We start from the raw sequence: 26944 nt of genomic DNA, 5'->3' as shown, positions 1-26944 counted from the left end.
CTAGTGTCTGAGGCCACATCTAAAGTCAGAAGTATGAGTCTTCCTGATTTCAGACCTGGCACTCAATCCACTGTGCCACCTTGGGGCCCAAAGAAATAATATAAAACTACTGTTTGTAAATAAGATGAATGATTTTTATCATCCCTAAAACTCCTCCCCAGGATTCTCTAGAAGAGCTAGAGTCCTGTTAATTTGGGATCATTTGACCTTGACAGTGCAATGCAGTTTTCTCTTAGAAAACAGGCGAATATTTATCAAATATGTTGTTTTAAAATACACAGCGATTCTTTTGGGCAAATTTGATCCCACACTAAATATGGTCATTCACCCAATAATTTCTTTGCACGGTGAATTTATCTCTACACCTTCCACCTCAACCATCTTTGATAGCAGAATGGAAGCACAGCCAAAAAGGAATAACAGTTCTGTTGGAGATTGGAAACTCTCTTCTCTAGCCTTAGACCCAGTCTGGATTGAAGGTACAGAAACTTCCAAAGAACCAGCAGAGAACACTGTGTACGTGATCCTTTCTTACCCTTTCATTGCTCCTAGGTGGAGTGTAGCTTAATTGGAAGGGCATTGGCTATGAGTTAGAAGTCCTGGACTGGAGCTCTAGCTCTCAAGTTTAGTAATGTTAGACTCTGGCCAACTCTCTGCCCATAGCTGGGCTCAGTTTCGTCATCTGTTAAATGAGATATGTTGGACTAATGTAGAACTCCTTGGATCACCTTGTATATCTCGTAGGAGCATAGATTTAGAACTAGAAGGGACTACTGAGATCATCGACTCCAATCCCTCTGTTTTGTCAGATAAGGAAACTCTAGTTCAGAGGTTACATGGCTTGCCCAGGGTAACAAGGGTGGTATATAGTGGCAGATCTGGATTCAGACCCATGTCCTCTGACTTCTTCCAGTGTTCTTTCTGCTGTGCCATGCCACCTCTGAACCTTTGTACCTATTTTGCCCCACCCTGTACTCTACTCATCTGTCTACGTGTCATGTGCTCTTTATTAGACTGTAAGCCACACTGAGGACAGGGACCATGTTATTTCTCATCTCTGTATTTCCAACACAGGCTCTTGACCAGAGTAGGTGCCCAATACAATTTATGGATTTCATGGAATGATCTCTAAAGTAATTTCCAACTGGAATATTCAGTGACTGGGTGGTAATTATTTCTTATGACTTGAGGAGTTAGGAGAGTGGGGGAGACAAGTGGCTAGAGAGAAAGGTAGAGGAAGAGGAAAATAAATTATTTTATTTTTGTATTCTTATTAAACTTTTAGGTGTCCCTTAGTGTTTTCTCCAGTGATGAGTTGGTTAATAGATCGTCCCCTAAAAGGTTAGGGTGACCTGAGGGGAACGAGAGATTGCAGGGGGTAGTATGGATCATATGGAGAACAATAGTGATATAATTGGGGAGTATACCTCAAAGAGCGTGCTGCTCATTTTTCCTGCCCTCACGTGGGGGCCATCCTAGATGGCTTATCTAACCTCAGTGCTCCATTTGTTGCTGTTCGGTTGTTTCACTCCACTTGGGGTTTCCCTGGCAAAGATACTGGAGTGGTTTGCCGTTTTCTTCTCTACCTCATTTTTCAGAAAAGGAAACTGAGGCAAATAGGGTTAAGTGACTTGCCCAGGGTCACACAGCTCGTAAGTGTCTGAGGCCAGATTTGAACTCAGGAAGAAGAGTCTTTCTGACTCTATGCCCAATGCTCTATCCACTGAGTCATCTAGTTGCCCATAACTACTACACAGATTAGCAATCAAAGTTCCCCACTAGAGGCCCTCTTTATTTGAAAACCTCCAGGAATGGTGAGCTCACTACCTCAGTGGGGGCCATTTTGATTATTAGGATATTTTACTTTATTATGAACTAAAATCTACCTCTTCTGGACTCTTGCCACTTTATTCTAGGTCTCCCCTCTGGGACTCAGCAGATCAAGATTAATCTGCCTTGCATGTCACAATCCTTTAGATAGTTGAAAAAAGTGGTCATATCTTTCCTAAGTCTTACTTTTCAGGCTAAACATCTCCACCTTCTTCTGTTGAATTTTCTGTGATGTGATTTTGAATACCATCCCTATCCTGGCTGTTCTCCTCTGCCTTCATTCTAGTTGGTCAATGTCTGTCCTGAAACATGGATCTGAGAGCTGAACACCGCTCTCCAGATATTTTCTAACCATGGAAAGAGTACAGAATATTTATCTCTCTAAGCACTTCCATCATGTTCTCCTTAGCTTTGTGGGAATACCGACACCCTAGAGCAGGGGTGGGGAACCTGCGGCCTTGAAGCCACATGTGGCCCCCTAGGTCCTCAAGTGTGGCCTTCTTACTGAGTCCAAGTTTTACAGAACAAATCCTTCAATTAAGGGGATTTGTTCTGTGAAGTTTGGATCAGTCAAAGGGACATACCTGAGGACCTGGAGGGCTACATGTGGCCTTGAGGCCGTAGGTTCCACAATTCTGCTAGAGGGAAGAGATCCTTAGAATCTCAGAGACGTATTGCCTTACTCTTCCAGAACAGTTTTGTGACTCAGATATTCTTTTGTCTTCTCTCTTTAATAGTTTCTTTTTCCAATTTCTTGTAAAAGCAATTTTAAGCTTCATTTTGTTTTAAATTTTAAGTTCCAATGATCTCCCACCCTTCTTTCCCTACCCTTTTATTAAGAATGTAAGCAATTTGATAAAAGTTATATATGTAGAGTCATGCCAACCAGATTTCTATATTAGTCATGTTGTGAAAGAGAACACAGACAAAAAGACTAAGATGAATAAAGAAAAAAAAATCTGCTTTGCTTTGTACTCAGGTTCCATCAGTTCTCTCTCTGGAAGTAGACAGCATTTTTCATTGTGCATTCTTCCTCCTTTCTTCCTTCAGAATGATCTTGTATCTTCTTATTTCTGAGAAGAGCTAAGTCATTTGTGATCCATTTCACATCAACTTCTCATTGTCTCTGAGTAATTCCCCCAAGGTTCATGTTTTCTGATCTATCATCCCAATCTGGTACTTGTATAGGGCCTGGAGTGATTCTTCTTGTCTACAGTAATCTTTTACAAGAAGGGGAGAGTTTCACAACATTGCTGGTATCAGTCAGCAATGACTGAAGGCCCAGGAGTTTTGGACCTTTCATACTTATAAGGTTTCCTCCAAGGTTGGACACCCGCATCTCAAGGTTGCTATTCTGTTACCCATAGCTTGGAGAAAAAACACAAAATGGAAGATGCAGCTAAGGGTCCAAGGCCCAGGCTCAGGCTCACCTGATTCCAAATCTGTGTTGCAGGTGCCATGGATCACAGGTGCCATATTTCACAGGCTGGGGAAGGGCAGACCCTCTGCCAGTCCCTCATGAAAAGTTCATGTAACAAGTGATACTTGTTCCACTTTCTGGAAGATGAAGGGGGAGAATGCTCACAAACCATCTCTACTTTGAAATGAATGTACCACCCTACTCCTCTGCTGCTTTCGTGGATGAAGGTGGGAAGAGAATACAAATGACAAATCCTTTCAGTGTTGAGTAGTGGTAGGTGTGTATAACTCATGAGAGATGATTGTTCAATTTTCAATAAATTTATGTCCTGGACATAAGTAAACACTTGGAAATGGGACTTGATATATTGATTTGTTGATTGTTGAGACTTAAGAAAGTGATGGAGAAAATAATAAAGCAGAATAAACTTAAAAGTGTGTCATGCTCGTATGTTTATTTGGGGGAAGCTGGTTGTTAAATGTTTGCTAGCATGCCCCACAACACACATGGTGTTAAGCCACATGTTTCCTCAGATATGGTCAGGCCACAGGCTTGGCATTCTACGGAGGGAGCTCTAGCGGAGCAATCCAAGAGGACTGAGGTTTATTTCCCATTACACAGGTATTGGCTTTTCAAAGAGTGAGCAGTATGAGTCAACACAAACCCTGAACCAGTCACGTGAAACCCCCAAAAAGTGGCCCAATAAAGATCAAATACTACAACCTGACCAATTATACATGATCATGGCTGGGCCTTAATGTTTGTCAGCTCTCATGACTTTAATTGTTGCCTCTTTGCAAATGACTCTGAGGTCAATATATCAGACCTTTGTCTCTCTCCTGAACTTCAGTTACACATGTCAAATGGAAGGCAGGGCCTGTTTTCCTTTTGTCTTTGTATCTCCACTGCCTGGCATATATTAGGAAATTAATAAATTGTTTATTGACCTTGACTTATATGGCTGATAAGCATCTCAAAATCAATGAGACCAAAATGGAACTCATGGTCTTCTCCCCAATACGCCCTTACCCACTCTCCCAAACTTCCTTATTTCTGTCAAGGGTACCACTAAACCTTCCATTTCATCAGGTTTACAACCTTGGAGCCATTCTTCATCCCCCCACCCCTTACTCTGCTATCCAATCGGCTGCCAAGTCTGGACAAGTCTGCCTCCACAACATTTCTCCCATTCTTATTTTTCTTTTCACTTACAAAGCCACCACAGAAGTCTAGGCCCTTATCTCCTCTTGGCTGGATTCTTGCAATAACCTCCTGGCTTATTTCCCTTCTTCCAGTCCATCATCCAGACAGCTAAAGCACATGTCTGACTGGGTAACTTTCTTAATCAAGAAATTCCTGTGGCTCCCTATCACCTTGAGGGTAACATACAAACACTTGGACAGTTTATTTAAAATGGTTGTTGATCTGACTCCAGTCTTCCTTCTCAGACTTATTTCCATGGCCTGGCTTCATGGGCTTGGCATTTCAAACTCACCTGGGGTTGCTTCTGCTATTTGGCAGTCCATCTCTCACTTCTGACCCTTGACAAAGTTTATTTTCCATATCTGGAAAATACTCCTTTATCATCTCCACCCCTTTAGAATCCTAAACATCATTTAAGTCTCTGATTAGGTGTTACTTCCTACCAGAAGCCTAACCTCATCTTCTTGGTCATTAGAACTCTCCACCTCCTCACACTGGCCTGGTCTTCTTATCTGTGTAAATGTCCTAAACATGTCCCATCTCACTCCCAAGTATAAGATCTTGAGAACAGGGACTATACATTTTTGGTTTTGTTTTTGTATTATTTGTATTGTAGTGCTTGGAACAAAGTACATTTTAATATATGCTTTTTGGATTGAATTTTTGAACTGGCCAAGTATAAAATCAAGTGTAGACACTTTAAGATATGAATAGCATAAATACAGGAAAAAACAATTAAAAGGAGATAAGAAGTAAGAGAAAGATAAGTCAGATAGAATGGAGGAGAGAGGATGACAAGGGACAGCAGTGAGGAGGTAGGATCTCCATACCACCCAACCAGCAGTGTGTGTGTGCGTGTGCATGTGCGTGTGCGTGCGTGTGTGTGTGTGTGTGTGTGTGTGTGTGTGTGTGTGTTGAGAATAGGGCCCACCTGAAGTGGCACATCTCTTTAGAGGGAGCAAACCATCAGCGGCTTCTCAGAGGGGTCAGGTTTACCTGAGCTGCTCCAGGAGCAGAAGCGGCAATGGGGAGGTGGAAACGTTTCTTTGCCAGGAGTGAGATGTCAGATGAAGAGACTGGCGAATAGTCATTCCCTGGCCTGCGTGTATTGTCCACTCTGAATATGGGCCCTAGATATAGCTGGGTTTAGGGGATTAAACAGATCTTAGAACCTTCTGGGACCACTCTGAAGATCTATGGAAGAAGCCAATATGTAGCCCTGGGATTGGAGCATCTCTTCCCCTTACCCAAGTCCCTCACCCAATTTCCTCATAGGATCAACTTGGCAAACATTTATTAAGTCAACAATATTTATTAAACACCTACTATGTGCCAGGCACTAGGCTAAGCTCTGGGGATACAAAAAGGCAAAAACCAGTCCCTGCTCTCAAGGAGCTCATAGTCTGATAGGGGAGATAACATAAAAAAAAGTAGATACAAAGAAGCTATATGAAGGACAAAGGTGGTCTCAGAGGGAAGGCCCTGAGTTAAGGAGGACTAAGAATGGCTTCATGGAGAAGGAGGAACTTTAGCTGAGACTTGAAGGAAGCCACAGAGGCTAGGAGATGGAGATAAGGAGGGAGATCATTGCAGGCATGGGGGACAGCCAGTGAAGAGAGAAACAGCAAGATGGCCAATGTCACTGGAATGCAGAGTGTGGGGGCTGAGTCCTTTACTCAAGAAGACTGCAAAGGTAGGAAGGGGCCACATTAGGAAGAACCTTAAAAATAAAATAAAGACTTTTGAAACGGGACAGGGTCAAGGGAGAAAATTCAATAAAGGGGAATAGGTTAGGAAGGAGCAAAACATAGTTAATCTTTCACAACATGAGTATTGTGGAAGGGTTTTACATAATGATACACATGTGGCCTATGGAATTGCTTGCCTTCTTAGGGAGGGTGGGCGGGGAGGGGAGAGGGGAGAGAATTTGGAATTCAAAGTTTTAAAAACAGATGTTCAAAAACAACAAAAAAAAGTTTTTGCATGCAACTAGGAAATAAGATACACAGGCAATGGGGCGTAGAAATTTATCTTGCCCTACAAGAGAAGAAGGGAAAGGGGGATGGGAGGGGAGTGGGGTGACAGATGGGAGCGCTGACTGGGGAACGGGGTAATCAGAATATACGCCATCTTGGAGTGGGGGGAAGGGTAGAAAAGGGGAGAAAATTTGTAATTCAAACTCTTGTGAAAATCAATGCTGAAAACTAAATATTTTTTAAAAAATAAAATAATAATAATAATAATAAAAAGAAATAATTGACAACCTGGGTAAAAAAAATAAAATAGAGGATTTTCTATTTGATCCTGGAGGTCACAGAGAGCCACTAAACCTAATTGGATATTGGCGAGCAGTGACATAGTCAGACCTGCCCTTTAGGAAGATTGCTTTGGCTCTGATCTAGAGGATGGGGAAGAGTGGGGAGAGACTTGAGAGAGGCAGACTCATCAGCAAGATATTGTAATAGTCCAAGCACAAGGTGATGAGGCCTTGGCACCAGGGTGGTGGTGGTGCCAGAGGAAAGAAGGGAGCATCTATGAGAGATGTTTTGGATTTAGAAATGGCACAACTGGACTTGGCGACTAAATGGGGGTGAGATAGATTGAATGTGGGTGAGTATGAAGTAGGTCATGCCATAGACAGTAACAAGGAAGTTAGGAAGAGGGGAGGGCTTGGAAGGAAAAGATAATTACCGATCACCTGTTGGACATCTTGAAACGGATGTCTCATAGACATCTTAACCTCAAGATGTCCACTAGGTAGTTGGAGACATGAATGGTGGAGAGGTGGTCAAGAGAAAGGTTAGGGCTGGACAATAGATCCATCTCCATGAAGATGATTATTGAATCCATGGGAACTCATGCAATTACCAAATAAAATAATACAGGGGGAGAAGAGAGCCCAGGATGGAACCTGAGTGCATAGAGGGGGCACACAAGTTGGTGGGCAAATCCAACAAAGGAGACTGAAAAGGAATGGTTATACAGGTAAGAGGAAAACCAGGAGAGAGTAGTATCATCTCCTCCCTCCCTTCCTTCCTCCTATCCCCAACACTCACATGATGCTCTCTGTCTCTCTGTCTGTTCTCTCTTTCTCTGTTTCCATCTCTGTCTCTTTCTCTGTCTCTATCTGTCTCTCTGTCTCTGTCTGTATGTCTCTGTCTCTCTGTCTCTTTGTTTCCATCTCTGTCTGTGTCTCTCGCTGTCTCTGTCTGTCTCTGTCTCACTCTGTCTCTGTGTGTGTGTGTGTGTGTGTGTGTGTGTGTGTGTCTGTCTGTCTGTCTGTCTGTCAGTCTCTGTCTCTCTGTCTCTCCTCTCTTCCTAGGCTTGCTTCTAACTGGTTGAAGCATCCAACTACTTTCTTAGAGCACTGAAGAGGCTTCAATCCCTCAGACTGCTACACGGGGGAAGCAGACACGTAGAAGTGGTCCAGGCAGGCACAGGAAGGTGGTCCCATAAAATGCAGCCAGGCTGGGAAGGGGGCAAAGTGAATCATGATGCCCAGCCATTTCCCATTTCTTAAGGAGCTACTGCTCGTGGTCTCATTGTAATCTGTCCACTATAAGCAAAAAAAGAACAGAGTCCAGGGCAAGAAATGGAGTAGGGACAGGGAGGGAGGGTCCCCACGGCCCTTTGTATGCTCTGAGTGTCCACAAATGGACACTAGTCTGGGGGATTGACTGGCTGGGGGTTCTGCTTTACACTTAGTAGGTTCACAACAATGGTTTTAAATTAAATTTCACAAATACTAATTAAACATGTGCTGAGTTCAGAGTACTGATCTAGGCACTTTGTGGGTAAGGGGAGGAATACAAAGTTTAGCTCCATTCCTTCCCCTAGGAGCTTACAGTCTTATAAGGGAGTAAGAGACAACACAGATGAGCAAGATAGACAATAACTCTAATGACCATTTCTGCAGTGTGGTAATACAAGTGGAGAGAGGGCTGGGTCTGGAGTCAGGAAGGCCTGAATTAAAATTCATTCTCAGACACTTACTGGCTGTGTGACCCTGGTCAAGTCATTTACACTCTTACTCACTTTCCACAATTATGAAATGGGAATGATTTCAGTGTATATAACCTTGAGGGTTATTGTGAACATCAAATGAGATAATATTTGGAGTATAGTGCCTGGCACAAAATAGACTCTCAATAAATGCTAGTTTCCTTCCTTCCTTCCTTCCTTCCTTCCTTCCTTCCTTCCTTCCTTGTCTCCTCCCTCCGCATTCCTGTTTTATAGTTCTTTGAGGTTGACAGTGTCAGTTATTACCCCATTTTACAGATGAGGAAGCTAAGGGCCAGAGTGAAGTGATTTTGCCCAGGAAGGAAGTTTAAGAGCCAGGATTCGAACCCAGGTCGTAAGACACTAAATCTAATGCTCTGCTTGCATTAGAGAACCACAAATAAAGAATCAGGTGAGTTTCAGAGGCAAAAAGGACATTGGAAAGTGGGAAGCTTCCTGGAGGAGGTGACATCTGTGGCCCTTGAAGGATGAGACACATGTCTAGGCATAAGGAATTCCCTAAAATGAGGCTCAGGAAACAGGAGAGCAGAGACGGTGTTTGGGATGGACATGGAGGTAGAGGAGAGAAAGAGTGGAAAATACTGCAAAAGTATGGTGGCACCACATTGTGAGGAGACTTAGGAACAGGTTTTGTTGTTGTTCTGTAATTTCAGTCATGTCTGATTGTTCCTAACTCCATTTGGTGTTTTCTTGGCAGAAATACTGGAATGGTTTGCCATTTCCTCCTCCAGCTTATTTTCCAGATGAGGAAACTGAGGCAAACAGTCTTAAGTGACTTGCCCAGGGCCACCCAGCTGGGAAGTATCAGAGGCTGGATTTGAAGTCAGGTCCTCCTGACTCCAGGCTGGGCTCTCTATGGACCAGGCCACATAGCCACCTAAGACTGGGTAGAGGAGATCAAACTTGACTTGGTGGGCAGCTGAATGCTTTTTTAAAAATTATTATTTGTTTAATATTTTTAGTTTTCAGCATTGATTTCCACAAGATTTTGAATTACAAATTTTCTCCACATTTCTACCCTCCCCCCTCTCCAAGATGGCATATATTCTGATTGCCCCATTCCCCAGTCACCCCTCCCTTCTGTCACCCCTTCAACAATACTCTTGTTGTAAAAGACTAACTGTATTTTGCGCCTTCCTATCCAGTCCTCCTTTATTCAGTTTTCTCCCTTGACTTTGTCCCTTTTCGAAAGTGTTTGCTTTTGATTACCTCCTCCCCCTATCTGCCCTCCTTTCTATCGTACCCTCTTTTTAAACCCTTCCTCCTTCTTTCCTGTGGGGTAAGATACCCAATTGAGTGTGTTATTCTCTCCTCAAGTCAAATCCGATGAGAGCAAGATTCATTCATTCCCTCTCACCTGCCCCTCTTAATTCCAATGCACTGCTTTTTCTTGCCACTTTTATGTGAGATAATGTACCCCATTCTATATCTCCCTTTCTCCCTCTCTCAATATATTCCTCTCTCATCCCTTAATTTGATTTTATTTTTTTAGATATAATCCCTTCATATTCAACTCACCCTGTGCCTTTGTCTATATATATGTATATTCCCTTCAGCTACTCTAATACTGAGAAAGGTCCCATGAATTACACACATCATCTTTCCATATAGAAATGTAAACAAAACAGTCCAACTTTAGTAAGTCCCTTATGATTTCTCTTTCTTGTTTACTTTTTCATGCTTCTTTTGATTCTTGTGTTTGAAAGTCAAATTTTCTATTCAGCTCTGGTCTTTTCACTGAGAAAGCTTGAAAATCCTCCATTTTATTGAAAATCCATATTTTGCCTTGAGGTATTATATTCAGTTTTCCTGGGTAGGTGATTCTTAGTTTTAATCCTAGCTCCATTGACCTCCAGAATATCATATTCCAACCCCTTTGATCCCTTAATGCTAGATCTTGTGTTCTCCTAGGTCCCCAGTTCTTGTCTGGGCTTATACCATGGCACTGACAACCAGACCCTACATCCATTGTGCAAAATCGACAAAAATCAAACTTTCACAGGTCATGAAAACCAGGCTTTATAATCTTTAGACCTAAGCAATAGGAAAAAGGTTTCACTTTGACTAGTAAATAGCAGACCACAGGGTACTTACTGTATATGTATTGCTGGGCTGTGACCCTGTCTTTTGGACTTTGTCACCACTCAAAGTGTTACAGCCTTCAAGATAAAGATCGCAAACCCCAAAGCAAGGCTTCACTGCACTCTGGGATTCAAACCACATTTCTGTCCATCCTTTACCAAAAAGCCTGGGTTCTCTCAGGTTTTTATCACTCAGAAACACTTTCATTTGCAATAACTATACCTACACGTCCAAAAAAATTGGGCCACTCAGATGAACACACCAATTTCAGGCCTCACTGCCATTAGTTCCAGACTAAATGACAAAAAATAGCTGGAAACAAAGAAAAACTTGTCTGAAGGATGAGGGCAATAGTATCACCAATGTAGCATCAAAGGACTTTAACCTAATCCAGGCCCCAGACATCAGATTTCAGCTCCAAAATTTCATGACCATTAGGCTGAAATAAGAAGGAGCTCTGACCACAGACCCAGGCTCTAACACCAAGTATAGACTGTATAGAATAGAGAAACTCTCAAATGTTTTAAATGACATCGTACCCATCCACCTTTGAAAGCACAAGGTGTAGGAAGAGCATATTAAGGTGTAGGAATCACAGCACTCTATTAATATTGCCAATCCCTTTCCCAAGGAGGAAATTATGACATTTACAAGCAGAATTTCCAATGACAGATGTTCTAGTAATCAGCCTGGTCAACACATGTCAACTAGTTAAACAGCCTGTTTATTTTGGTTTGTTTCTATTTTATCATTATTATTGTATTATCAACCCTAATTCTAGGGTTGTCCCCATGTTCTGGAAATGAAACATCCTTCTCAAGCACATTTTCTTGCCATACCAACATGCCCATGTAATTCTGGGATGAATGTGAATTTTTTCTACTTCAAACGTCCCAATCGAGGACATTCTCCAATGCCAGTCTTTCATCACCACATTTGGGGGGCTTAGGTATTTACAGTTATCATCCCAAATCTTTCCATCATCATCTCACCTATGAATCTCCAACATTCATCTGGCTTGAAGATCTTTAGCAAAAATCACAAGTGGAAGAGAAAAACCTCTATAAGACAAGCAGACATTCAGAAGAAGTACATATGAAGAGATAAGAAGGCCCATGAAGAGGAGCCTGGGAGAAGTGGGTGGGGACCTTTCAGATATTTCATTTAAAAAACATTATCTGATATTTGTCTTGTGTGTTATTTTGTAGTTCTGTCTTTTCTTTGGGATTCATATAAGAGCCAGATAGGCAGAGAGAAAGTCATCATGTTCCCCTCTCTGTCTCACACTATGCTTTAGCCCCTTTAGAAACTAAATGTCCTCAGATCATTGAAGAGCTCCAAAATGGATAGATACATTCTTTGTCTTCCCAAAAAAATCGCTTTTACAGTATTTTATCAATGCTTGGAAAAGACATTCCATGGTATCCATAAATCTCTTTACTCAGGTCAAATTACTCACCTAAAATTCCACTGTTATCATGCTTCTGGGTTGCATACTTTTAATTCTTCCAATTAGTAGCTCCTAAAACCTTTCATTGATCTAGGAATTTAGAATCTTTTCAGATTCTGAATGAGGTTCCTTTTTAAAAAGTTTCATTGATATATTTTATTTTTACATTATATTGTATCATTTTACATTGTATTATATACATAAAAATTACTCCTGTTTTTTGAAAGTTCTCTTATAACAGAAGAAAAAATTAAGTTACAGTAATAACGTAGTGACCTCATCTGAAAACACATGTGACATTCCACATACGTAGCACTCCAATTTTTTTAAAAGAATACATATATTTTTGCTCTTTTCCACTCCTCAACCCAAAAAAGAAAAAAAAAAGAAAAACAAATTACTTGTAAAAAATATACCAAGTCAAGCAAAACAAATTCCCTCAATTACTATATACAAAAATGTATATTTCTCATTGTGCACACTACATCTATCATCTCTCTGGAATGGATGGTTTGTTTTATCGTTGGTCCTTCAGAATCATGACTGTTCATTGTACTGATAAGAGTTTTTAAAGCTTAAAGCTATTTTGTTTTTACAGTGTTGGTATTATTGCATAAATTGTTTTCCTGGTTCTTCTAATTTTATTCTTGATCAGTTTACAAAAGTTCTCAAAACTGTTCATTGAACCCATGGAAACTGCTCCTACTACTACACTCAATGTCTGTGGAACATTGAACATAAACACATCCGTATATAAGCATGGCCATTCCCCCTCCAAATAAATGTACTCAGGCTTTTGATCCAAGTCTTATCATTTTGCAGTCCTCTGCACATGAAGAAATAAAAAAATGAATCCTGTATGATGAAGAGAAGGCTGATGTGATGCTACAGACCTACATGAGGGGTGGAGTCAGTGCCAGAGCTGCTTGGGGGACACACATATGTAGAAAGACTGAGGAAGCTGCAGAAATGAAGGAGATGCTGACTCTTCAACATTTCCTTGATTTCCATCTTGCCTTCTAAAGTCTTCAAGGGGGAGAGAAATCAGGAGTAGGTTGGGGAGCTGACTTCCCTTACATTTTCAACCTTCTGAAGTCTTTCCATATACATCTCCACCAAGTAGGTCTGGCAGCGACCCTGTCCTCATATACATCCACAGCATTATGTCAGTATTCTTTCCACCAATTAGAATATATTCAGTAGCATGTGAAATGCTCCAACTGGTTACATGCAGGACAAATATAAACCTTTACAAATTAATAGCCTGATATTCTAAGGCCTTTTTGAACATGTGTGTCACTTCCTCCCAACAACAACAAAAACATGAAAATGGATCATTCCAGGTTGTCTGGTCTTTCAATTCCTTCCTGTAAAGTCCTAGGATAGTAGATTTTAGAAGGAACCTTTGAGATCATATTGTCTAGATAAGAAAATCAAGAATAATAATATATATATAATGTAAGAATAGCAAATTGTGCATAGAAGAATTGTATTTTCATGTACAATTGTCATTTTTTATTATACTATGTTGTGGAAATGCTTTTTTATTCCATAAATAAAGATAATTTTTTAAAAAAGAAGGTATGTAAAATTGCAATGTAATAATATTCTATCACATTTATATAAAAAGCTGAACCCATAACATCATTGGTATATTACATAAAATTACATTATATAAATATATAATATATAAAATAAATTTTCTGTATTACAAAAATTACATAAAATAAATTAGATCACTGGTATATTGCATAAAAGGCAAAAAAAGAAAGAAAAGAAATTGGAGGCTAAGAGAGGAAAAGGGACTTGCCTGGACTCCTTCCAGTGTTAGAGTCAGGATTTGAACCAAGGTCTCCCTGATTCCAAGTCCAAAGTCCTATCTGTACTGTATGGTGTACTCTCTAAAATCTGTCAAAAGCGTATACTATGTATGTAAGTCTAGTTCTCTTCTGCTTTGAAGTGAACTAAGATTTATACAAGCTTTATTTTGAAAAGATTGATAAGTAAAAGGTTGGGCACTATGGGATAGGATTTTATTTTCCTTAATAGTCAGCAAGATATTTTCATGAAGTACATCAACCCTGTGATTCTCATCAGTGAAGGGAGTATAGAAACTCATTCGTCATAAATCCTGTGTATTTCAAAATACTGAAATGTAGGATCGAAAGTAGTTGATTCCATATTTCCTCTGGTTATAGACTTTGGAATGGGGAAATGTGTCAGAATGTTGAGGTTTATGACTTCCAAGCCAGCCTAGGGATGGATGGCACTAGTCTTCGGACCATTGCGAGATCAGATGTTGGGTGAGATAGAGCGTAACAGTAGGGAGAAAAGAAGATCTTGACTGTGGAGAATTTTCTCACTATGGGGCCCTTTAACTAGCACCTCATAAACACAAAAGAAAAGTCTGGCCCTCTGTTTCCTTGAAAGAATACAAACAGTAATAAGTGAGACGCAAAATCAAATACAATCACCAACGATGGCCAGGATCTGTTGTTCATTTTATTTTCCTTTCTCCTTTGCAATATCGCCAGGAGATTTTTGAGATACTTCTCATGCTTTTGTGGCCCATCTTCACTGGTGATTTTGCTTTTTCTCAGCTATTTTCCAAATGAGTACTTGACGTGATTTTCTTTCCACCGTTTGTGATCATTTGCCAAGCATAATGTCAAGCATGATGACCCCTACCCACAGCTGGTGGTAAATGGTTATTCCTCAGGGGCTCCTGGTTCTGATCAGGGAGGTGAAACACACGAGGGGCGTAGCGTACAGAATGTGGGTGTGATGTTAAAAATGGAGCATTTCTTTGCCTGGGGAATCTGGAGGATGAATTTCATGCCCATCTCTACTTCAGAACCAGGCAGAGGCATGGGTATGGCCAGTAATTGTACTTGACCAGGATACTTTGTTCCCTGCATGTGAGGACAGCCATTTGGGATCCAGGAGGCACAAGCTAAGCAGACTCTGTAACTGGATAATATTCGTCGGCCAGGCCGATGGGTGGCACCTTTCATGCGACGTAGGAGAACCTGCTTATGGATGTCTTTTTTAATTTTCTCCTGGGGTATAGAACTGATGATGTCCTTAACAGTTATAGTAGGGATGACTACCTTCCCTTCAATGGTATATGGTTTGATATGATTAAAATACCATGTGGCTTCAGTATTCTGCAGAGTCTGGACCTTATGTTGATTAGTAGATTGAGCCTCATGCTGATGGTTAGTGCTCAGAGAAGCATTGGCCAAGGAATTACAGTCTGTTAAAGCTTCAGGCCTGGGATGTGATTCAGGTATGGGCCAGAGGCTAAGGCCTTGTATAGGTATTTTATGGTGTTCTAGGGCTGTTACAGGCCTGCTTCGAACATTGTTGGATTCTTCTATGCTGTCAACATGTAGATCTTTGTCCAATAGAGGGGCTACCTCATTTTCTTGGCTTTCTTTATTTGTTCTAGCCTTTGTCTCACAGTGGAATGGGAATACCTGGAGTGTGACTTGAGGACTGGAGTCTCCTGTAGACTTAGCCTGGTGACAAATGCTAGGTTGCAGGTTGTCCTGTTGGACTGGTCTCAGTGGCACTGGTTCCCAGTGGTTATCAGCTGATTTTAGTGTGCCCTGGATATTGGAGTCTAATATATCATTGGCATGGTGATCAGGGCTAGAGATAACTGTGGTCTGGTGACAAGAGTCAGGTTCATATAGTATTTGATGGATTGGGGTTGGTGGAGCTATCATCTGGTGGTCCAGACCTAATGAAGGTATAGCTGGATAATATGAGCTCATTAGAGATATTGGTCTAAAGATAGGGTCCAACACAGCTTCTTCTTGGTGTTTAGGACTCAGTAAAGATGGCTTCTGGGCACCAGGACTTAATTCTACCTCAGACCTATAGTCTTGGCTGACTGTTTTTGTGGACTCTCGACAGGGGATCAGTGGTACATTGGCACAAATACTTGGAACCAAAGGAGGTATGTCTTGGTGATCAGATTCCAGGGAAAATTCAGATGGATGGTCTATATCTGATAGAATCATAAATGAAAGATCAGAGGTAGCCCAGACCATGGCTGACTCATCTTTGTGGCTTATGCCTTGTGGAGCCAACTTTGCCTGGCTGTTGGAAACTGGTACCTTTGTGATATCACACTTAATGTACGGTAGTGCCTTTTCCCAGGGAGCAGTCTCTGGTGAATTTGTAACTTGCCTTTTTAGGCCAGATGGAACTTGGGCTAAAGTGCAGCGATCTGCGTGTGATGGGAGAATATCTTGGACGTTAGGATACAGTGGTGATCTTGATGTGGTTTTAGACTTATAACAAGATGTCAGTGAAGCCTCAGGTACATGGTTATTGCATGGAAGGGTGACTTCACCCTTGGGAAGAGAAAGACCAGCTATGCCTGATGGCAGAGTTTTTGACTTGATCAGGAAATTTGGACCTGATGATGCTCTAGCTATGGCTGTGACCCTTAGGCATTCTGAAGAGGTGAAATTATTCCAATATTTGGGGTGTGGTGGGCATATAGCTGTGACTGTGGAAGAGTGATTGGTTTGCAAAGATGATCCAGGCTTAACCATGGAGTGGAGGTCAGGGCACTGTAATGAAGTGGTTACCTTGGGGTAGATGTTACTCTGGTGTAATTTTGATGGGGAGACCTGAACCGAGGGGATCAGCTCAGATAATATCACAGCTTTTGCCTTAGGCCTTTGGTTAAGAGATGGTAATGGTGTCAGTATGGCCTTATGGTGGTGGCTGAAACTTTGTGATAGGGAAGTAGTGGTTCCTATCTCATTCTTGGAGTGCAGCAAAGCCTTAGCTTGGGAACCAGGACATGGCAGTATTGTGGCTGTGGTCCTGCCCCAGGGGTAGGGCCAATGCGGAACCTCAGTGACTGGTAGCAGTGTGGGCTTCTGGTTGAGATATGGCAGATGCATCTGACATTCAGAGGCCAATGGATTCTTTGGAAAGTACTCAGGGCCCAAAAGAGCTTTGGTCCATTGAACCGGATGCAATAGAGAGTCATCTAAGTGGTTAGAGCTGAATGGAGCTGTTGCATGTCGTGCTGGGGTTGGTAAAGACAGAGCAATTGTCCTGGTCCCATGCTCAGGGCAAAGTGTGGGCAAAACATTGGCCTTAGAATAGGATTTATAATCCAGGGATGACTTAGCCCTAATTTGATGGTCAATATAGGGTAATATACAGTTGCCAGCATGGGGTCTTTTTTCATCTTTTCCCCTATGTTTGAAGTATAGTGAAGGTGGTGATTCAGGTGTCATTCTGTGATTAGAGAGTGATGACAGCTTGGTTCTTGGCTGATGTTTGAGGTGAAGCATACGCTCAGACCTAATACAAATGTCTTCTTTGCATAATGGTACAACTCGAGGTGTTGGACCTGTCAACAACAGTGCCTGGACCACCTGGTGACAAATGCCTTTAGGAGGAAACTGGGCCAGAACTGTTAATGAAAAGACTTAGTGAAGAAAGGTAAGGACTTCATATACCAGAAAAAGGAGGGTAAAATGTGAAAGAGTGAAGAGGATCCATAGGATCATTATTTAGAGTTTGAAGGGACCTTAGAGATCATCTAATCCACCCACCCCCATTCTCAATTGAGGAAAGTAAGGGCCAGGAAGATGAGGTGTCTTAGCCAAGGCCACAGCTAATAAATGGCAGGGCAAGGATGACAAGGATCAACTAATATTAATAATGGCATAGATATTACATATGGATTTTCCACATATTTTTACATTGTCTTGTTGATCCCCTCAGCCCCAAGAATTTCCCAAGGTAATAAGTCAGATAGTCTCTTCTAACAAAAAAGGAAATATATTATATTCATATTGTGCTTCCTTGACATTTTACAAATACTATTATAATTTCTGTTTCCTAGATGAGTAAAACAGACTCTAAAATTGACTTGAACAAGGATCATAATAAGTGTTAGAGCTTGGGCCTTGCAATCAAAAAGTCACATAGTTTCTTGGCAAGAGGTAAAGGCTCCTCTTCTTTCTCTTTTTTTAAACAAAGTTGGAGAAAACCAGGCTACTGTTCTATTTCCACTACAAATTTGGTACACAACCTCAACTGGGCCCTCACTTCTGCTACGCAATCTTATTAATCTCTCTTATTAAAACTCACTATCCCACTCTCCATAGCAGCTCTTCCAACCTTTTCAACCCTCCTCAAACCTCTCAGTGCTCCCCTTCCTTGCACCCTCTAAGCTGAGAACCTTGCCTCATAATTTTACTGAAAAATTAGAGGCTCTTTCCCATGGACTCCCTCTTCTCCCTTCTTCCTCATTTCTTATCACTCAGATGCCTTCTGCCCTTCTCTCTTCCTTTACCCCTGTCTTACACGAAGAGATAGCCTTACTTCATATGAAGGCTATCTCGTCTACCTACATTCTATCCTGTATCCTTCAACAGATTACCTCCCTCTGTCTCTCCCAGTGTGTCATTTATCTTTAATCTCCCCCGCCTCCATCTACTGGCTCCTTCCCTAGTGCCTATAAACAGGTTCAAGTCTTTGCTATCATAAAAAAACTAACAAAAAAACCTTGATCCTTCCATCCCCATTAACTATTGTCCTATATTTCTTCTTCTGTTTGTATCTGAACTCCTTGAAAAATTTGTCTATAATAGGCATCTACACTCACTTTCCTCTACCTCTCTTAATCCCTTACAATTCAGCTTCTGATATCATTATTCTCCTCAAACTGCTCTCTCTAAAGTTGCCAATTGACTTCTCTGTAACATTTGATTCTGTGGATCACTTTCTTCTTGATACTCTCTTCTCTTGAGGCTTTTACACCACCATTATCTCCTGGTTCTCCTCTTACCTATCTGACTGTTCTTTCTCAGTCTCCTTTACTGAATCCTCATCCGGATCATACCATAAACCCACAAGTGGCCCAGAGGGCTTGGTCCTAGGGCCTTTTTTCTTCTCCTTATATTCTACTTCTCTTGATCATCTCATCATCTCCCATGAAATTAATGACCATATCTATGATGTTAATTTTCAAATTCCCCTATTCTGTTCCAAGCTCTCTGCTGATCTCCAGAATCTCACATCTCCAACTGCCTTTCAGGCATCTCAAATTTGATGTCCAATAGACATCTTAAACTCAACATGTCTGAAACTGAACTCATCATATTTCCACCTGAACGCTCTCTGCCTCCTAACTCCTCTATTACCATAGAGGGCTATATCATCCTCCCAATCCCTCAAGCTCACAACCTAGGTATCATTCTCTTCTCCTCACTCTCTCTCTCACCCACCCACCCCCATATACAATTTGCTGCAAAGGCCTATCAATTTCACCTTTGCAATATCTCTCAAATTCACCCCCTTTTCTCCTCTCATAGTGCTAACCACCTGGGTGCAGGCTCTCATCACCTTATGCTATGGGTGGGTCTGCCTACCTCATATCCTGCTGGTGGGTCTGCCTGCTATAAGTCTCTCCCCATTCCATTCCATCTTCCATTCAGCCACCAAAATGATTTTCCTAAAGTTCAGGTCTGATCATGTCACTTCTCCCCACTCTAAAAAACTCTATTGACTATCTCTTCTCCGGAGCCAAATATAAAATTTGGTTTGGCCTTCAAAGCCCTTCATAACCTAGCTCTCTCCTACATTTCAGATATTACAGCTTACTCTCTACCGTGTCCTCTTTGATCCAGTGACATTGGCCTCATTGTTGTTCCATGAAGAACACACTCCATGTATGTCTCTGGGTTTTCTTCTCTGACTGTTTCCCATTCCTGGAATACTCTCCTTCCTCATATCTTTCTATTGGATTTCTTGTCTTCCTTCAAGTCCCAATTAAAATCCCATCTGCTACAAGTAAGCCTTTTCCAACCACTCTTGAGTTTAAGGCTTTCACTCTTTTAATTATTTGTTATTCATCCTGTATAGAACTTGTCTGTTCATATGTTTGTTTTCTCTGCATTAGATTGTGAGCTGCTTGAGGGCAAGGACTGTTTCTTCTTGGATAATGTTTGATATGTGTTTCAACAATCAGGCTAGCAGCTGCTGTGGGGGTGAAAAACCAACTACAACCAGCTCACAGAATGCTGCAAGCCCAGATTCTTTTGATCTGCTTTACTATGGAAAGCAACGCTAAGGGGTTAACAATCTTACTTTAATGCAGCATACATTAGTTCAGGGGAAAAAGTCAGCATCCTGAATTTCAGAGAAAATACAAACAAATTACAAACATCAACAGACAGACCTTGTCTGATTCAAATATCAATGCATAGTTACCAGAGTTTAACAAAGTCTGAATATCCAGGTTTACAAGCTGGAGGGCTCTTAACTACAGCTGCCCAGAGTCTCCACATCAGTGCACCACCAAGAGTGAGAGCCCTAAGCAAGTAGTTCTGTCTTCTCTTTTTATGCACTCTTTAGACATCATCAAACATCTGAGCGACCAGAACTTAAGCTTTTATTATTGGCTCTGGAGTTAGCACCTCCCCAAGGACCTTGAGGGTTTCATGCCCACATTGGCTTAGCACCTAATAGCTAGGGGTTTTGGGCCTACTTGGGAGGGAAGATATAATCAGACCTCCCTTCATGGGCCCCACCTGGAGCCTCATCTTAGTTACCTAATTTAATCAAGGAGATAAAGGGCAAAACTGTTCAAGGGCATTTGGTTGAATAAATGCTAAGAGCCGATCTTGATCACCAATACAACATGACAGGTACATAATAAATAGTTGTTGACTGACTGACAGAACCCAGTTCTTCACATAATGAAACTAATAGCCTTTCTGTGACACCATTTATTTCTGAAGATCATGTAGTCAAGCTGATCAACAACTACAAAAAAATTTATTTACAATGAGGGTTATGATGGAGGCCGATTTGAGATAACTGAAAATCATAGTTCTTACCTTTTGGGAACATCCTGGATTTTCTCCCCATTCACTTATCACAGGATTTACTTGATAAACAAGGAAACAAAAATGCAAAGAATTTTCTGGTTATACTGATCCCCTTAAAAAGCTGCCCCGCCCCAAAAGCTAATTATCTAGTTCTTCCCTACCTAGGACAATTCATTTTTCAACCTCTTTTCTATGGTTCTTATGAGTCATTGTATGCGTGTGTGTGCACCCATGTGTATACACACAGACACACACACAAAGGAAAGAAATACAGAGACAGACAGACAGGCAGACAGACAGAGACACTAAGTTGTTATATGATCGCCTTATAGCCTAGATTTGCATAAAGAAAAGTTGAAGTGAATCATTGCCTCTATCTACACCTCACCTACAATCTCTATATTCCCTCCCCTCTTCCAGCTTTGTTAAAATCTGAACTCTAAAGAAAAGAACTCATAAAAGCTTTAACACGGAAGTAAGGATGACTGACCACAGTGCTGCCCTTCCTGGGGGATCTTAGAAGTAATTACAGTTCCATAAAAGAATGAATTCTTAATTGTGGAATTTTAAATATCACCCAATGATTTCAGGTGTACTTTCTTGACAAAAACATCTTTCTCTAGCCTTCCTAGAATCACTAACTGTTCAAGACTAGAACTAAAATTGGTGAGTTTTGAAAAAGAATCCCAACTGGCCTGAATTTCTTTCATTCTATCTCTTCCCACCAAAGTTTGTTTAAAAATGTATTTGTATTCTCAATTCAAAAGGGCAAGACTTTTTTTATTTTGAGGTTGTGGAGAATTTTTTATAACTTCCCTTAGAAAACTGGAAACCAACTGGACTATCAAAAAACCAGTGCTGAAAAACAGGTCTGTCAAGATTTTCTTCTTTCTTTAGTTCATTCTTTCCCTGTTTTTGTCACCCAGAGAATCATCTTGGTTTCCTTCCCACTTCATTCCCAAATGTCTCTTACCAGTAGGAGGTACAAGAAGAGGAGGAATCAGGGTTCCAAAGCACTGGACCAGTTCAATTATCAGTAGAATTGGATGCCTATCAAGTCCTGTAATCAGTGACCACTAAGAGAATAAGGCCGCCATTGGAAACAAAACAACTAAAGAAATAACAAATCAGTCTTTTTTTTTTAGAAAAAAAAATCATTCTCCCAAAGAGAATTGTGTTGTCCTGAGATGCAGGGACAATTAGTTCTTTTTTCTTAGACACCTATAGTTAAACAAGGCTGAGTCTGTACTCAACGGGGACCTGGAATCACCCTGGAGCATCAGTTCATCATTGTCACCTGTAATCATTTGGTTTAAGGGGTATTTAAGTAATGACCATTGTCTTATGGCCTCTCCTGGTTAAAAAAAACAAACAAAAAAAATCAAAGAAACAGACTACACAAAAAATGCATTTTCCTGTTGACCTTCCCGATTACCGTCCTCTCATGATCTCATTAGATGCAAAGATCTTGAGTCCCTTTTACTCAAGGTCCTATCTCTGAGCAGGCAGGCACTGTTTTTTTTTTCATAATTTTATCATCCATAGTACTTAGTCTGGTGCCTTGCTTATGAAAACCACAGAGTAATTGTTTTAGCACAAATGAATAAGTTTATAGAGGCATTTAGGTGGCACGGTGGATAGAACTCAGGATCTTGAATCAGAAAAACTTGAATTCAAATCTAGCCTAAGACACTTACTATGTGTAACTAAGTCACAACCTCAGTCTGGGTCTGCTTGCTCATCTATATAATGGGAATAGTAATTGCAATCCTTAAAGCAACACACATACACACACACACACACACACACACACACACACACACAGACGATACCTATTGTTGCTGCTGCTGCTATTACTACCACCACCACCACCACCACCACCACTACTAGTCTTCCCATTCATTTAGGAAATAGAATCCACATCTACAACTTTGGTTTTGAGGAACAAAACATAAGATTTTGATGGAACAGATCAAAGAGCACTTTCCTCTCTCTGTTGCTCTGGCTCAGCAGTTCATAAAAATTTTGGTCTCAAGATCCCTTTATATCTTAAGCATTATTAGAAACTCCCTATGGCGTCTACCAGATTGGAAATAAAAAAATGAAATGTTCAAAATATTTATTAGCTTGTATAAATATAGGGGAAGATAATAATAAGCACTTATATAGTGACTCCTATGTGCTGAGGTACCATTTTAAGCACTTTTCATAAATATTGTCTGATTTTAGCCTAACAACAACCGTGAGAGGTAGGTACTATTATTTTCTTCATTTTGCAGTTTAGGAAACTGAGGTAAAAAGAGGTTAATGACTTGCCCAGAGTCATATAGCTAGGAAGTATCTCAGCCCAAATTTGAACTCAGGTCTTTCAGACTCCAGGTCCAGCATTCTTTCCACTGTACTACCTAGGTGCCTCATTATGGTTAAAAATAACAATAATAAACCCCATTACATGTTGATTTAAATAACATATTTTATGAAAATACTTTATTTCCCAAGTAAAATAAAATGAGAATGACATTGCTTTAAATATTTTTGGAGGGGGGATGGCAAGATAATTGGAGTTAAGTGACTTGCAGAAAGTCACACAGCTAGTAAGTGTCAAGTGTCTGAGGCTTTATTTGAACTCAGGTCCTCCTGACTACAGAGCTGGTGCGTATTCACTGTGCCACCTAGCTGCCCCTGCTTTGAATATTTTGCAAATCTCTTTAAAGTCTGGTTCAAAGCAGATAGCTAGAGTTTCATATATGCTTCTATATTCAGTCTACTGTGATATGCTGTTTTGGTTGAAGTCACTAAAAATAATCCAGTCTCATGCATATATGTAGTTGGAAAAGGGAATATTTTAATATGCAAATAACTTCTTAGTATTACTACTATTAAAATAGTTTTGACTTCTTGGACACCCTGAAAGGATCTTAGGGACTACCAGAGGTCCCCAGACTACTCTTTGAGAATTGCTTCTCTACATAACGCTCAGTTAGTCCGTGTATGTAACTCCAACCAACAGGAGAATATAAAGCCATTATAAAATTGCCTGGAGAGTAATTGGAAGGCAGTAACGATTGGGGTAAAAACCGCACTGTATTTCTGCTAATTTGTGAGCTTATGAAATCAAGGCTCCCTGATACTGGAAAATGTAACACAGCAAGTGACATGTCTACAATATCAATCAGGAAAAGAAACAGCAGCTTCTGTAGCCCACAGCCCCAGAATTTCAAGTCTCTGAGAAATCTTAACAGTGCCCAGATTGTGAAAAACAAAGTAGCTCCAAAAGAAATGTATATTATTTATTGTTCTTGTTGTTTTCATTTTCATAGTGGATAAAAAGCTAACCTCAAGACAAGGAAGACCTGAGGTCAAGTGTTGCCTTTGCTACATGCTAGCTCATGTGACCTCGGGCAAGTCAATTAAACTCTGTGTCCTTGGCATCTCTCTAAGACAGCATGTTATAGAGAAGTTGTTTCCTCTTCTTAATTACCTTTATCAATGACATCACAAGGCTCCTATATTTTTAACTAATATTTACATAACAATTTAAGGCTTATAAAGTATTTGCATGATATTTTATTTGATCTTTACAATAATCCTTTGAGATAGGTGGTAACATTATCCCTAATTTACAGATTGGGAAACTGAGGGAGGCAGCAATGAAAAGATTTGCCTAGGGCTACACAGCTTATAACTATCTGAGCCATAATTTAAATTCATATCTTCCTGACTCCAAGTTCAATCTCCATATACTTAGTGTGTTTCTCATAGTCACAGTATAACTGACTGCTAAAACTGTCTTTTGAAGTCTGGGTTTTCTATTTATTATTTCATTTTGTAATAAAAATTGTTTCCTCAAGGATGCCAAGCCCTCTTGAGCTTATAGCACACAGAAATGTTTTAAGTAGGGCTTTTCTTCTCATTTTGAGGATTTCTTTACATACCACTTAAACTGAAGCCAATTGAGAATTTTACACCCAAAAAGGAATCTAAAGGACTTAGTTGTTGCTTAGTCTTCCCTCCCAAAGTCTGCTTTCTAGTTTCTCTCATTTGTTGGGAAAAATTCAGAGACATCACAGGGATTCCCAGTTTAATGGGTAAGACCTGGATTTGGTGTCTGTCCCTTGGGTGACTTTATTACTGTATTCTCAGAGGCCATCAATCCTTTCCTTTTCCCAGTTTTGGCTCCCTGAGAATGTCTATTTCAATTTGGTCCTGAGGAACTCCGAGGATTCCGATGTCTTACCCTTCACATAGAGTTGGTACCACCGGTCTTCGTATAGGAATTCCTGGAAGAGCAGGAAATAAACAAGGAACTTTTTATGACTGGTTCAATTTCAGCTTTTGGTCTTGGGGAATATTACCTTTTCCAATAGGGAAAAACAAGGGAATAAATTCCCCAATAAAAACTAAGAATAAAGTCAGTTGGTTCATAAAAAATGCCTTTTTCCTCTGAGAGGACTATGTTGTGGGATGTATAGAAAAGAAGCGTGCTACCTCAGACCTAAATAAAGCAGGACTGACTAATCCTTTGGATATTCATTACACTCAAAGGATCTGAGGTTGCCCTGACATCATAAAGTATCCTTTGTCTTTCATAGTCAGAGTTGCCTGGCCTCTCTCTAGGAAACCACGGAATGCTTAGGGAATAGAGACACTGTCCTGTCATGGACTCTCCTGGTACATTTGGAATTGACTTAAATACTGCTTTCCTCTTGATTCTTACCAACAGGATGCCTTTTATAGGTTATTTGAATAAAGGTTTTAATTTCTTTTTGTCGAGAGTGAAACTCCTGAGATTTTAGTTCCAATCTCATTTTTTCTTGTTGGAATACATATTCAGATCATGAGGTGATAAGAGAAATTTGATCATCTGTTCTCTTTTTGATATATGAAATGAGAAAACATATCTAATGATGGATATTATTTCTCTTATTGATATGACTTTAAATCTATAACAACATCATAACATCATGTTACAAGTAACATGCAAAAACAATACCTGTTGTTGCATTTCTGCATTATTGTTTAAATGGAGTAGTCCCCGTTACCTTCTTCTCCTGTTCCCTTTTTGCTCAACACTATTTTCTAAACCTATTTATTTATTTTTACTTTTCAACAGTCACTTTTATCAGATTTCAAGTTCTAAATTCCCCACCCCCTTCTTCTCCTCCCCTTTCCCCAAAACAGCATACAATCTGATATAGGCTATATATATACAATCATATTAAACGTATTTTCACGTTAGTCATGTTGTGAAAGAAGAATGAGAGCGAAAGGGGAAAACCACAAGAAAGAAAAAAAAAACCAAAAAGAGAAAACAGTATGTTTCAATCTACATTCAGACTCCATAGTTCATTCTCTGGATATGGATAGCATTTCCACGATTCTTTTAGAATTGCCTTAGATCATTGCAGAGTCAGCCATCCATCTCACAATGTTGCTGTTACTGTGTACAGTTTCTCCAGGTTCTGCTCACTTCACTCAGCATCAGTTCATGTAAGTCTTTGTAGGTTTTTCTGAAATCCACCTGCTCATTATTTCTTATAGAATAATAATATTCCATTACATTCATACACCACAACTTGTTCAGCCATTTTCCAATTGATGGGCATTCCGTCAATTTCCAATTCGTCGCCCTCAAAAAAGAGCTGCTAGAAATATTTTTGCACTTGTATCACTCTATGTTTAGTTCCTTCGGCATTCTTTTACCTCCTCTCCTTGTCCCTCTTTAAAAAAATCACTATATTGGCACCCAAAAGAAAACATAGGAGCTGAGGACCAAAGTTCCTGTAGGGAAGTAGCAGTGAAATGATCACTTATTGGAACTGCATCCTCATCTCAGCTGTCCATGTACTTTGAGGAGTCTGCTGGACTAAGATTCACTGACAAAATACTATCCATAGAAGAAGGAGTGTCCATAACACCAGTCATCAACTAACGAGCATTTATTAAGTGCTTACCATGAGTCTGGTGCACTAAGCTAAATAGGGACTGGAAGTATAAAGAAAAGTAAAAACATCCCTGCATTCAAATAACTTATATTCTAATTGGAGAGATAAGGTATAAAGAAAT

General features: G+C 40.4%; 1 protein-coding gene across 1 annotated transcript; it reads right to left on the bottom strand.

Moving 5' to 3' along the window:
* Window positions 1-14492: 14492 nt before the first annotated feature.
* LOC118836002 lies at window positions 14493-25384 on the bottom strand. The gene is made up of 4 exons (XM_036743335.1): window positions 25367-25384; window positions 25116-25158; window positions 20888-20937; window positions 14493-17413 (listed from the first exon to the last, which is right to left on the bottom strand). Exon 4 carries the CDS (start codon window positions 17327-17329, stop codon window positions 14741-14743), a length of 2589 nt encoding a protein of 862 aa, XP_036599230.1. The 5' UTR covers window positions 17330-17413; window positions 20888-20937; window positions 25116-25158; window positions 25367-25384; the 3' UTR covers window positions 14493-14740.
* Window positions 25385-26944: the final 1560 nt, after the last annotated feature.

The sequence above is a fragment of the Trichosurus vulpecula genome, chromosome 2 (assembly GCF_011100635.1).
Source record: "Trichosurus vulpecula isolate mTriVul1 chromosome 2, mTriVul1.pri, whole genome shotgun sequence".
In the NCBI taxonomy this organism is placed as follows: Eukaryota; Metazoa; Chordata; class Mammalia; order Diprotodontia; family Phalangeridae; genus Trichosurus; species Trichosurus vulpecula.
This window is presented reverse-complemented; position numbering and strand designations above follow the sequence as displayed.

Excerpts from the sequence above, each read along its gene's own strand:
- LOC118836002 (XM_036743335.1), bottom strand. The coding sequence starts at position 17,329 with ATGCTTCACCTCAAACATCAGCCAAGAACCAAGCTGTCATCACTCTCT.